The sequence below is a fragment of the Chinchilla lanigera genome, unplaced genomic scaffold (genome assembly GCF_000276665.1).
Source record: "Chinchilla lanigera isolate Chin_1 unplaced genomic scaffold, ChiLan1.0 scaffold00003, whole genome shotgun sequence".
Lineage (NCBI taxonomy): Eukaryota > Metazoa > Chordata > Mammalia > Rodentia > Chinchillidae > Chinchilla > Chinchilla lanigera.
In genome coordinates, this window is record NW_004955404.1 from 1914948 (window position 1) to 1927692 (window position 12745).

Genomic DNA, 12745 nt, shown 5'->3' on the forward strand with positions numbered 1-12745 from the left:
GACTCAGTTTAGGCATTAACTTCCAGACACACATTTGCAAACAGAACTTGAAGACGATTTCTGTTTGTTTGGGGTTATTTTTGTGGTTTTGATTTTGTTTTTGTTTTGTTTGTTTTTTGAGACAAGGTCTCAGTATATAGTCTAGACTGGCCTCGAATTCATGGTGATCCTCCTGCCTCAGCCACCTGAGTGGTGGGATCACAGGTGTTTGCTGCTACACCCAGCTGTAGACTTGCAAGCTTTTATATCATTCCAACCCAACACTGTAAATTGCAGTTTGGGCCAGAAATGCTCAGAAGTGTGTAATTATGTGAACTTTCCTCCCTTTTTCCTGTTCTTCACCGAAGACGTCCCCCTGAAAGAGAATCAGCAGAGCAGTGCTTCTGAGAAACAGCAGAGCCAGTTAAGTGCTCCTAAGAAACAGGAGAGCCAGAGCTCTCCCCAGCCTGTGGTCAGTCTCTTCTCTGAGGGTAAGCGAGTCCCACAGTCCCTGCCTGAGTTGTGACAGAATGAAGACCAGCAGACAGCAGCAGACAGAAGCCCTTCCTGGGTGAAGGGTGAAGCTCCTGGCAGGAGATGGAGGCTGCTGCACCCCCGCCAGGCGGACTTCCCCGGTCTCCCCTGGTGGACGAACCCAGCTCCCCTGCCCAGGCCCGACCCGCAATGCCCCACGGTGCCGGCTGGGGGCCCAGCAGCAGTGTCCAGAACAGGTGCTGCCCAGCCTGGTCCTTTCTCTCAGAGCCCAACAAAGTCAGCCCTCCTCCCTGCGAGAAGGGGCACAGTAGGCAGAGCGCCCCCAGGGCCCCGAGTCCAGTCGGGAGCCTCGGTCCTCAAGGAGCTTGATAGACTGTGTGGAGGCGCTGAGGAGAGCTGGGGTCCCGGGGCATGGATCCCTCCGCCCTGGAGACCGGAGGCCAGGAAGGGTGCATGCAGCACCAGGGACACACGTGTGGGCCCGCTGTGGGGTGCCCCAGTTGCAGAGCCCTCACGGGTGCCTCTGGCGTGGAAGAGGGGAGCCTGTGAATGCAGATTCCTGGGCCTGCGGGCAGCTCCGGGCGCCCAGGCACCTGCGCTTCAGTTACTCCCCAGGCACGCGGCCTCTCCGGGGGCCAGCGCACTCCGGTGGGACCAGAAGAGACAGTTTCAGGGCTTGGACCGGAACATGGTGCTGTTTAAAATCCACATTTGCCCCACGCAGGGCCTGCGCCTGTTGCTCATGGCTCCAGGCTGAGTGTACCAGTTAGGCTCCTTCTGGACGTGGGCACAGGCCTGAGGCTGTGGGGTCTACACTGAGGCCCTGCCCGCAGGTGCCCATGCCCACCGGTGGCTGCCCGGCAGCAGCCTATCAGAGGAGGCAGATGCTGAGAGGACACAGGGCGGCCAAGGCTGTGAGATGGGACAGGACACCGGGGCCCAGCTGGGTGGGCACCCTCGGGACGGACAGGGCCAGGGAGACACAGTATGCCCTTCACCTACCAGGCCGAGGGACTGACCTGCAGCCGCGCGCAGCGTCTCTCCCCTCTAAGGGCTCCTGGGCTGTCGGGATGCAGGGACACTCATCCTAGAGTCTGTTGCTCCCACCCACCATGCCAGGCCAACCGCTTTGGGGACCAAGGGCAATGCAGGTGAGGTAGGAGCTCGGGAGAGGGTGGCTGAGGGCCAGCCCAGGAGGAAGCTTGGGGACAGCCAGGACTAACACGGCCCCTGGCCATCTGCAGAGGAGAGAAAAAGAGTGGCAGGAGAGCCTGCGCCCAGGGCCTCGGGACATTTCGGAAACGAGTCCCCGCCCCGCCCGGTGCCTGCCGTGGGTTCCCAGTGCTGGGGCCACCGTGGCCCAGGAATCCTTCCATGGTCAGAACCCCGTCCCGGGCCACCAGTGACCCCAGAGCAAAGAGGAAACTCGGCCCCCACCATGCAGCTGCCCGTGGACACACAGTGCAGCTGACGAGCAGGAGCGGCCCGGCCCTACACAGGCCGGTGCCGACGTCCCGGCCACGGGTCCTGCGCCCACCCTGAGCCGTGCAGCGACCCTGCCTGGCCAGCTGCTACCCACAGGGGCTCCGCTCAGCCAGCAGCACAGGCCCCTTCGTGGGCGGAGCTCAAGACCAGGGACCGTGGCTGTCCACTCCACGTGCAGGGCAGAGGTCGGCCCCACAAAGACAGCAGCCCAGTAGAGCGGGCCCAGAACTCCCGGTCCCCGCTGCTCAGGGCTCCCTAAGTGCCACCCCGTCTTCAAATACATGTGAGTGTGGGGACCCTGTGTGGCGTCCTCCTGAGCCACACCTTGGAAAGGTGAGGAGAAGAGCCGGGGCTTTGCTTTGTCTGGCCGACCTGGGGATGCAACCCAGGACCTTTGCACCGAGTTACATTCCGGCCCTCTTCAAAATGGTTTCTCTTGGGGCTGGGGATTTAGCTCGGCGGCAAAGCGCCTGCCTGGCAAGCGCAAGGTCGTGAGTTCAGTTCCCGGTACCGGAGAAAAACCAAAAAAAAAAAAAAAAAACAAAAACAAAATTGTTTCTCTTTGAGATAGTCTCACAAGTTGGTAAGTTGCCCCGGCTGGGGTTGAACTTGCCGTCTTCCTGCGGCAACGAGGTTTTAAGGTGGTCATCGGAGGAATGAATCTCTAAGGGGAGATTTGGGCCATCACAGCAGGGGCTATGCCATGGAAACGCCCTGCCGCATTTTCTGGGCTGCAATTGTTCTACATACACTACAAGAGGAAAGATGAGGCAGTGTGATTTATTTTGCTGATGTTGTCTTTTCACAGTGTTTTATATTTGCTTCTTTTTTTAATTTTTTGAGACAAGATCTCACCATGTAGTTCAGGGCAGCCTTAAACCTACTGTGTAGACTAGGCTGGCTTCGGCAATCTTCCTGCCTTAGCCTCCCAAGTGCTGAGATTACAGGTGTGCACCAACACATCTGGCTATATTTGGTTCTTATTAATCCATGCCCTTTTCTCATAGATGTTCCATAGCCCTATCTCAGAAGATACAAAAGAGGTGCCCAGTAGTGACCTATTGCACATTTGTTAGTGAAAAAACGGGGCTGTGTTTACTGTACATGTGCAGACAGCCTGGTGAAAAAAAAAGCACGAGCTTGGAATTTGTCTTAGTTACTATCTTAGTGCTGGTACAAAATACCTGATACCCACAAGTTAAAGAAAGAAAGATTTATGTTAGCTCACAGCTTATAGCGGTTTCAGTCCATAAAGAGCTGATGACAAGGCAGGGCAGCATGGCAGAAGGGAATGGCAGGGCGGTGGAGGGGGGCAGTCCATGGCAGGGTAGGCAGGAGGCAGGAAGTGTAGGGAACCTTCCTTCCCCTTTTTATTCTATTCAGGCTACAAGCCTATTGGTTGGTGCCACCCACACCCAGGGTGGGGCTTCTCATGATCCATACCCAGAATTACACTAAACCAATCAGTGACTAATCTAGTTGTTACACCTTTAATCCTTAATCCAGTATCACACACCCATGATACAGCCACCTCCCAAAAGCCCCACCTACCAGGAATGGTGGCACTTGCCTGTAATTCCAGTACTCGGGAGGCTGAGTCGGGAGGATTTCCACAAATTTGAGGCCAGCCTCCAATACATAATGAATTCTTGGGCCAGGGATATAGCCCAGTGGCACAAGCGCCTGCCTGGCAAGCTCAAGGTCCTGAGTTTGATTCCTGGTGCCAAAAAAAAAAAAATGAGCTCATGATCAGCCTGAACTGCATAACAAGACCTTGTCTCAAAAAAAAAAACAAAAAACCTACCTATGAATGCATGAGGCTTTGGAGGGAGATCTAGACACAAGCTATAACAGAACTGAACCAAAATTGGTGGTTGGATCTGATGGTTGTTCTTGGTTTCTCCCACAGAAGAGGAGAAAGAAGCACTTTATCAGATTAAAACCCTCTCTGCGCTGGAGAAAATCATCGACAGCCTTCAAAGAGTGCTAAGTAAGGGCTGGAGCCCAGGTCCCGGGTGACAGGCGGGCGTGAGAGAGCTCGGGCCTAGGAGCCCTGCCTCGCTCTCCACGCTGGGAGCCTGAAGGCAGGGGCTCAGTCCCGGTACAGCAGCCTGAGCTCTGCTGGGGTCTTCCATTGGGCAGGGCCGTCCACCCAGGAACACCTGGCTTCACCTATCAAGGGTTACAGCACGTCCCCGAGGGGCTCTCCCCACCCGGGCACATGGAGCAGCGGGGTTCCCCTTTCCCAGAAGGCACTGGGACCAGGAGGCTGCAGTCATCTCAGCCACAGGCTCAGCCACGTAGGGTCACTGCTTGCACCTTCATGACCAGGCAAGGCTGGTCCCCCAGACCTCCCAGTGGACGTGGCCCTTCCATGGCACTGCGTTTCCTCGCCTCCCACCCCGCATATGGGGGCCTCCCTGCGCCCTTGTCCTTGCCCAGATGGCGCTGCCTCAGCCCTACTGAGAAGCTGCCCGTGTACACCCTGGCCATACTTCTCCAGGGACTTTCCAGATACCCTCGGCCTGCTCCAAGCCAGTCTCTTGGGAGGTTGCAGCTCTGAGTCCCTACCTCCGGGGCGGCCACCTGCAGGCACACGATGGCTCCCGGGTCGGCCTCAGCCCCCACGTCTCCCTCCCCACCCCACACACCTGCCCGCACCCTCAGCTTGGGGTATGGTGTGGCAAAGGGGCTCCCACTAAGCCACCGGCCGCTGGCACGTAGCCCCATGCTGGGACAGAATGTCTAAGCCTGGCCTGGCTCAGGGACACGGAGACGAGGACACTGGTGTACCCCACCGTCCCTTTGTCCCCACACTCGGGGTCCTGATGCTGCCATCTGGTCCTAGGCTGGGATGGAGCCCCATGGCTCGGTGCTCGGGGCCTCCCTGTCCCCTGAGCTGTCCTCAAGCTCCGGCAGGACCAGCTGTGACGTGGGATTGGCCCTCCTGACTCCACAGGGCCAGCACCTCTGGGCTGTGGATGGCAGCGTCTGGGCTGTGGCTCCTCCCACGCCGGGCACCCGCCACCACCCACAGCAGAGGGGCAGTTGGCAGCCACCGCCCTAGGAAGGGTCCCCAGGAGGAGTCCTCCAATCCCAGTTCCCTGGGACCCGCTGCCTGAGGATGGTCACTATTCTAGACCCCAGAAGTCACAGAGACGGAGCCCAAGGCTCTGAGTCAGCCATGTCTACAGCTCAGGGACAACGCCAGAAGCACTGTGTGTGACTGTGGGGTCTCTCAGTCCCAGCAGTGCTCCGAGAGTGGAACCCCAGAGTCCTTTCCTGGAGGCTGATCCCACAGGAGCAGGTGCCGCAGCGGGTCCCGGGGTCCCGAGGTCCTGTCCTCACTGCCTGCCCAGTTAGGCAGAGCTGAAGAAAAGGGACACTCGAAACGCCATTTGGGCCCTGGGGACACTGTGACTCCTCCGGAGCCCTCTGTACAGGTCAAAGGCAGGGGCGGTGCGTTCCAGAGTTTGATTGTATCTTGAAGACACAAGGAATGTTTTTTTTCAGTTTCCCAGAAGGGAAAAGGCGTTGTAACTTGGGCAACTTTGATTGTTTTCCAAAGCTGTGGCTTTCTTAAAAGCACAGTTTTAAGCATGGTGATGCATGCCTGTAATCCCAGCACAAGGCAGGCTGAGGCAGGAGGATCACAATTTCAAGGCTAGCCTGAGCAAAGTAATGAGATCCTGTTTCAAAAGAATCAAAACAAAACAACGAAGAATATAAGTTTAGACTAGGATTTGCCTTGTCCCTTTTCCACCAATCTCATTTCTCCCATCCTCCCTCAGCCTGACCTGCTTTCAAGTTGCTTGACCTTGGGAGACCTTGGCAAGCGACCGCACATCCTGTCCCCAGCCTGGGCTTCCTGCTCCTCAATGTCGGGCGGCCACAGCCCCACCTTGAGGGTTGAGGGGACGGAAGGAGATGACGTTTGTGGAGCGTGTGCATGAGCCAGCACTTGGGGGCTGCGGAGCCCCAGGGGACACAGCCTGGAGGAAGGCACTGGCGTGGCGGTGGACATCCAAGCCCCACAGCCCACAGCCCGCAGGCTGTCGCCGCAGTGAGCACCCCGGCCGTGGACAGCGTCCAGGAGCACCAAGCCGGGCTGAGGAGCCTGACCCCCACCCCCACCCCCAGGAGAGGTTGCAGGATGGCAGGCTCCTGCCGGAAGGGGGATTTCCAGGATGGGTCAGTAAGAGACACAACAGGATTCACTAGAGGGAAAGATCAGACGCGCACTCAAAGACAGAGCTCGGGCCCTCGAGAGACAGGCACGGTGCAGTCTGCGGCTGGGGCTAGTTGTGTGTTTTCGGTGGTGGAACCAGTGGGATTTGTCAGTCTGTGGTCTTGGCGTGGGGCACAGGGGAGGGCAGCTCGCTGGCAGGAGGGTGACGGCCACTGGCAAGGGAGCGCATCCCAGGTGAGCCTGTGAGGGCGCCTAGCGAGTGCGAAGGGAGCAGCTGAAGTTCCCTGGCTACGTGTGACCCAGGCTGACAGTTATAGAAGTGAGAAAGAGGAAAACTTTTTAAGCTGGGCTTGTGTCCTGAAGCTGAAGTTTCCTTTTTTAAAATTAGGATTTTCAGAGCGAGGTGTGGTGATGCACACCTGCAAACCCAGCACTAGGAGGCTGAGGCAGGAGGGTTGCCTCAAGTTCAAGGCCAGCCTAGGCTACATAGTAAGGACTTTGTCTCAAAACAAAATTATGATTTTCATTGTCTCCTGTCTACTCTCTTGTTTGTTTTTTGAGGCAGGGTCTCACTCCATAGTTTAGGCTAGCCTTGAACTCCCTATGTAGCCCAGGCTAGTCTCAAATTCAGAGCAATCCTACTGCTTTAGCCTCCCAAGTTAGGGGATTACTGGCACCCGTCACCATGCCCAGCTTTTTTGTTATTTGAGACAGGATCTCACTATCTATTCCAGGCTGGCCTTGAATCACTATGTAGCCCAGGCTGGTCTTGAACTTGCAGTGATCCTCCTGCCTCAGCCTCCTGAGTGCTGGCATTACAGTCATGCACCATCCCACCCGGCCAATTGTCTGTTTCTTCTTCCCTACTTCAAACCAACAGCAGAGCTGGGTGTTGAGGCACCAGCTGCCCATCTGCAGAACCCCTACCATGCCTCAAGAAAACCTCTTGCTCAACAGGAGAAAGCCTCAAGAAGAAGCGCAGGCTGCTCACGAGCATGCTGAAAGCCAGGTACCTGCACAGCAACAAGAGCCTGCCCTGAGCGCCCGGAAGACGGCCAGGGCACCCCTGGGGCTGGCACACGGCCAGTCAGCTGGCAGGACATAGAATAAAAGCGCCATATTTAAACATAACACCGAGGTGACATGGGGTTTTTCTTAAAACAGCAAAGAAAGCAACCTCAGTCTAGGGCCAGGGTGCAGCCCCGGGGCAGAGCCCCCGCCTAGGCTGGGAAGGCCGAGTTCCCCCTCCCAGACCAGCATCCCAATAGAAAGAAAACTGGCTCGCTCGGGCCTGAACAACAGGGTCCGGAGTTCGCTACTGCCTGACCGGTGATCGTTGAAGAAATTAGCACCAGAGCCTGTGTGTCACATCCTCCCAAGACCCCGCAGGCTGTGCGCGTGTCTTCACACGGGTGTCTGCACACTTGCGCATCTACACACTCGCGCATGCGCACGGGCCGCGGCAACCCCCCCGCGCTGTTCTGGGTCTGTCCTGCATTCAATGCGGAGGCACCGGAAGGTTCCGCAGTGGGGCTGTTGTTAGATATTCCCGCACAGCAGAGCAGGGATCGGACTTGGGTCCCCACTGCAGCCAGCAGGACTAGAGTGGGAGGAAGGAGTGTGGCTCCCCAGCCGTGGCACTGGTGCAGAATGGGCGACAGGCGTGCCTTGGATAACAGGACAGTGTCACAGGGACAAGGTACACTGTGGAGATGCGCTCGAAGCTTGCGGGGTCTGGAGTTGTGGGCACAGCCATGCAGGAAGCTGAGGCGGAGCGGGATGGCCGTGCCTGGGGAGACCACAGAGGCCACCCAAGAGTCTCGGCCTGGCCCTCCGTCCTGGAGCAGGCAGACGTCAAATCAGAGAACTGGGCTGTGGCAGAGGCCAGGCCGGGCGTGCATCAAGGGCAGCAGTCAGCCTGCTGCAGGATCCTGAGAACCAGACCCTGATGGGGGGAGTGCTGGCTCCAAGGTGGCAGAGGGCATCTGTGATGCACGGACCAGAGCTGCTCCTGGGGTGCTGGGGACCGACACTGGGGCTGAAGGGGCAGGGAGGGCAGGAAGAAAGGACTGGCCAGTTTTCGGAGGCTGGGCTGCCTGTACCACAGTTGGGCATGGTGGAGAGGGACGGGAGGGACCTGACCCGGAGGCAGAGCCTGGCCGGCGGGGATCCCAGGACCCAGGAAAGGGCTGCTCATTGGGCTGCCGGGTCGTGCAGAGCTGGTTATTTTCCACTGGGTCATAAGCATGGAATGTGTTGGAAATCTCCTCCACATGTTCTAAGGGACTCCTTCCTGCGCCGGAGATGGGTCAGCAGCCAGGGGGTCCCTGGAGGCTCATGTTGCCCCCAGTGTTCCAGCCCACTGGCTCCCATATCCCAGCTGGTGACAGAGCCCGGACAGGGACACCGCCAGTTTGGGTGAGCCCACCTGCCTGCCACTGCAGAGAAAGTGTTTCATCTTCCTCCGAGCACCGAGGACACGTCAGCAGGCCAGGAGCAGTCCCCTGAGGACACGCCAGCAGGTTACAGGGGACATGGACAAGAGCAAGCTACGAGCCTGCCTATCTCCAACTGACCCCTCAAAAGCCCACCAAAAACCCTTTAAATAAGCCTCTTCACCTGTAAGACACCTGCTCTACTCTGCTCACAGAGGTCCCTGTGGCCTGACCTGCTCAGACTGTGCAGTTTGTGTGCCCAGCTCCACAGAGCACTGTTTTTATTTTTATTTATTTACATATTTTTGGTACTGGGAATCGAACTCACGACCTCACGCTTGCCTGGCAGGCACTGAGCCGCTGAGCTAAATCCCCAGCCCCAGTGACTCTTCAAGGTGATCGCTCCGCTCCGTATTTAGAATATCAATCCCTGAGGTCCATCCTTAGGGAGGTATGTGGGCGCATTTGTTTAATCTTCTGTCTTGAGGTCTGGCCCACAGCAAATACCTGCCTTATCTTGTCTTTCACATTGGCTCCTTCCAGGGCCTGGCCCTGTCTGACCGCCTATAATATCTCTATCTAACTCAGCTGCCTATAACACTAGCTCCTCTGGGGAGTAGCTGTCCTTGCAGGGGTGAGCAAGGTGCTGGTCAGTGACAGGCTCCTCTGTGGGGTCAGCCACCCTGGACGCCAATGGCAGTGCCTGGGGCAGGTGGCCTTGCAGGGCAGAGATCCCCGTGGGCACCAGAGACTCCCCGCAGCAGCTGATAACAAAACTCCTGGGGTCCCATCAACAGTGGAATGTAGCCTTCAGGAAACACAAAACTGGTAACCTGCCCCAAGAGCCAACCAATAAAGGCCCTCTGTCCTCACAGTCTAAAAACCCTTTCACAACCAGTCCGCTCTGACCTTGGAAAATGTCTGTTTGTTTGAGAAAGTATCCCAGCATGGAGCCCAGGCTGACACCGGACTCGCAGGGATGCTCGCACCGGCCAGAATGCTGGGATTCAGGGCGTGCACCACACACCCCGCTGGACAGGATAATCCTCGTCTTTACAGGAATGAGGAAAACAAGCCTGAGAAGCCAGGAAAGTGCCCCCTCTGGCAAGGTAGATCCCTAGCGTCCCTCCGGACATGTCAGCCAGCCGGCCTCCTAACGGAGGAGGAAAGGCCCAGGACAGGGCGGCACTGCCCGGGGGACTCCCCCGGGCCTCCTCCCCGCGCTTGTGCAGCGAGGTTTCCTCCTGTAACGTCTGGGGAGGGTTGAACACACACCACTGCTGCGCTGGAACAGGCAGCGCAGCTCCCGGACATCCTACGTCAGTAAAGGAACTAAAGAAACAAAGTTTAAAATAAAAACAGGATTTATTTGAAGGTTGGGGAAGAGAGAGACAGAGACATGGCCGACAGCTACCCGGATGAGCAGGGAGCATTCGAAAGGGAAATACATGGGACCCTTGTCCCCGTGGGCTCCCGGAACCGCTTGGGCTCCTGTCTCTGTCCTCCCCTTGGGTTTATTCTGGTTACAGGACCTTTCCTGTCATTGGTGGAGGTGAGGATCACAAGGGGGGCTTAGGGACAGGTAGTTTAGGTTTAGGGGTGAAGTAAAGGGGCTTATGTTAATCATAAACCTTCCTGAGCTTGGTTCGCCTTTGTCACTCTGATTGCTGAATCTAGCTGTCTTTGTCTTTCTAATTGCTTGAGCCTAATCTGCAGAGGCAGAAGCTGCCTCTAGTAAATTACCTCTTGCCGGATTTAGTAATCCTCTCCAGGAACTTTTTACAATGCTCAGCCAGGCCTTCATCCTATCCTTTCCCTTCTGAGGGGCCCCTCTCCCTACACTTTGTCCTCTGTCCCCAGTCCGGCTGCTGCCCTAATATCCAGCAGTCGCTTTACAGGTTGGTCTCAAGTTTGGAAGGCGCAGGAAGGGCGGTGGAAGGTTCTAGAAGACAGTGGAGCATCTGTCTGCCTGGTGGGGACGGCTGTGGTGCAAGCATTCGTTCCCTCTGAGTGTCTCAGGTAATGACAGGCAAGAGTTATTCCAACCAAACCCAACCCCTGTGACAGCAGACTGTCCCAGTCATGGGGTCCTAGTGTCACAGGCGCTTGCTTCTGGAATGTTCCGAGGAATGGAGGCAACAGTGGCGCTTTCAGGAAGGGTGAGGAAGATGCAAACCCTCCCGATGGCCCCCGTGCCAGGGTGCACACAGCTGAAGCAGCTGAGAGCTGGGTACCTGCTGTGAGCCCCGGGAGCCCCTGGGAGAGCCCTCCCCCTCCCGATGGGTCCTCAGAGCACATTTTAATAGCAGTGGCTCACTAGGGACTCTTCTCCATGACAATGACGGGGAACTGGGAATCGCTGGAAAACATTTTAGCTGCAGGCAGAGTGGTGTCCTGTCCCCAGGGCCCCTCGCTGCTGTCTCCAGGTGGGAGTCACCTGCCTGCCTGCTCGCGCCCTCTGTTCCCCTCCTCAGCCCTGCTTTGGTTTGGATGTGGGTCCCCAAGTTGTGTGTGAAGGGCACGGGGGCGCGGGACCGTAGAGCACGTGGTCTGCAAGGGGACGGCAGGTCACAGGTCCTGGGGTGGAAGCCGAGCCCTCCTGCTTCCTGCTCACCATGAGCTGCTGGCTGTGCACAGCCTCTGCCCTGCAGTGCCACCCCCAGCAGAGGCCGGCTTCACTGGATCTAAGGCCAGTGTCTCCGAACCACGCGCCATAGCACACCTTTGCTCCTCACAAGTTCATTCCCTCATTCCAGTAAAGCGAAGCTCATTTGGCTCCGAAGCAATTCTGGGCGGGGACAGCTCTCTCCCTTAGCTTCTGAGTGCAACACAGGTCCTCCCTTCTGAGCGCAATACAGGGCATTTGTGCTAATGGCTTGCTTTGTTTTTGAGACAGGGCCTCACTATGTCATTCAGGCTGGGCTTGAACTCACTGAGAAACCCTGGCTGACCTTGAGCTAGCAAGGATCCTCATGCCTCAGCCTTCTGGGTGCTGGGATTACAGGCAAGCACTCCCGCACCTGGCTTGCTAACTGCTTTTTTAACAACTCAGTAAGTAAAATTCTAGACAATAAGTAAAATTCTAGAATCCTGATGTTCTTTAGAATCAAGGTGTTGTTATAGGCAGCTGAGTTAGAGAGAAATATTATAGGCAGTCAGGGCCAGGCCCTCGAAGGAGCCAGTGTAGAAGACAAGATACCTTACAAATGAAGAGGTGGTACTTGCTTCACGCCAGATCTCAAGACCAAAGACTAAACAAACACACCCACTTACTTCCCAAGGGATGGACCTCCGGGATTGATAGTCTAAATAGGTAGCTATCACCTTGAACAGTCCCTGACCCAACCTTTTACAGGAAAAGCCCCTGTTCTGTATGCATGCCCACTTGCTATGTGACTTGCTTCCCCATTTGATCCCAATTTAATCAACTTTATCTGAAAAATTATTGGCTGATAGTAGTTTTGTCCATTTTTCCCTTACCTTGGACCCACCTCACCTTGTAGTTTTGCTCTATAAAAGTCCCTAGAAAAGACAAGAGTCTTGGGTAACGGACTTGGGCCCCCCTTCTGTCCCTTTCTTATACAGAAGCTTTCTTTTCTTTCCCTCAATAAATATATTCTGTTCTTAACCTCCACTGTTCCTAAAATTCATTCTTTGATTTTAGAGGACACGAATTCGTCCCAGATATCATTCAGGTTGGGAGTTTTTATTTTCCTGTATCAGTATTGGTCTGTAGCACACCCTTCTTTCTGAAAAGGCTCAATCAAATGATTTGAACTCCAGTCTCCAACATGATGTCATTCGGCAATGTGGGTTGAGGATGAAAGGTGGTCTGGGCACTGCCTTGGGTTCAAGCAGTGCTGTCATGATTGGAAAAAAGAGAGCGTGAGCCACCCAGGACACCCTTGACAGACACCTACATTGAGTTAGAAGTGTTCCCAGTAGGGCCTTCTGCCATCGGGACGGTGGGGTGCTTGGCCCAGAACAGAGGTAGCCGGGAAGCCCAAGTCCAGGCCACACATCCACACTTGGGAACTCAGAACATCCAGTCCCTTGGGGCAGGCGCAGGCATGGTCATAGGCATTCAGTCAGTCCAGAGTCTTAACTGGGATTCTTTTTGTGATCAAGAATGTTCAGTTTCGCCTGTAATCTCAGCACTGGG

The 12745-nt window shown here is 56.1% G+C and overlaps 1 protein-coding gene across 2 annotated transcripts in view; it reads left to right on the top strand.

Annotated features, from left to right (window-relative positions):
- LOC102018676 (protein SPACA7-like) overlaps positions 1–7279 on the top strand; it is an 18783-nt gene extending 11504 nt beyond the window's left edge. Inside the window, exons 4-6 of one of the 2 annotated variants that reach the window (XM_013515729.1) lie at positions 348–470; positions 3869–3949; positions 7029–7279. In XM_013515729.1, coding sequence (XP_013371183.1) covers positions 348–470; positions 3869–3949; positions 7029–7150 — 326 coding nt within the window. In that variant the 3' untranslated portion in view covers positions 7151–7279. The remainder of the gene's footprint in view (positions 1–347; positions 471–3868; positions 3950–7028) is intronic. The other variant, XM_005373996.2, reaches the window with a different exon arrangement.
- Positions 7280–12745: the final 5466 nt, after the last annotated feature.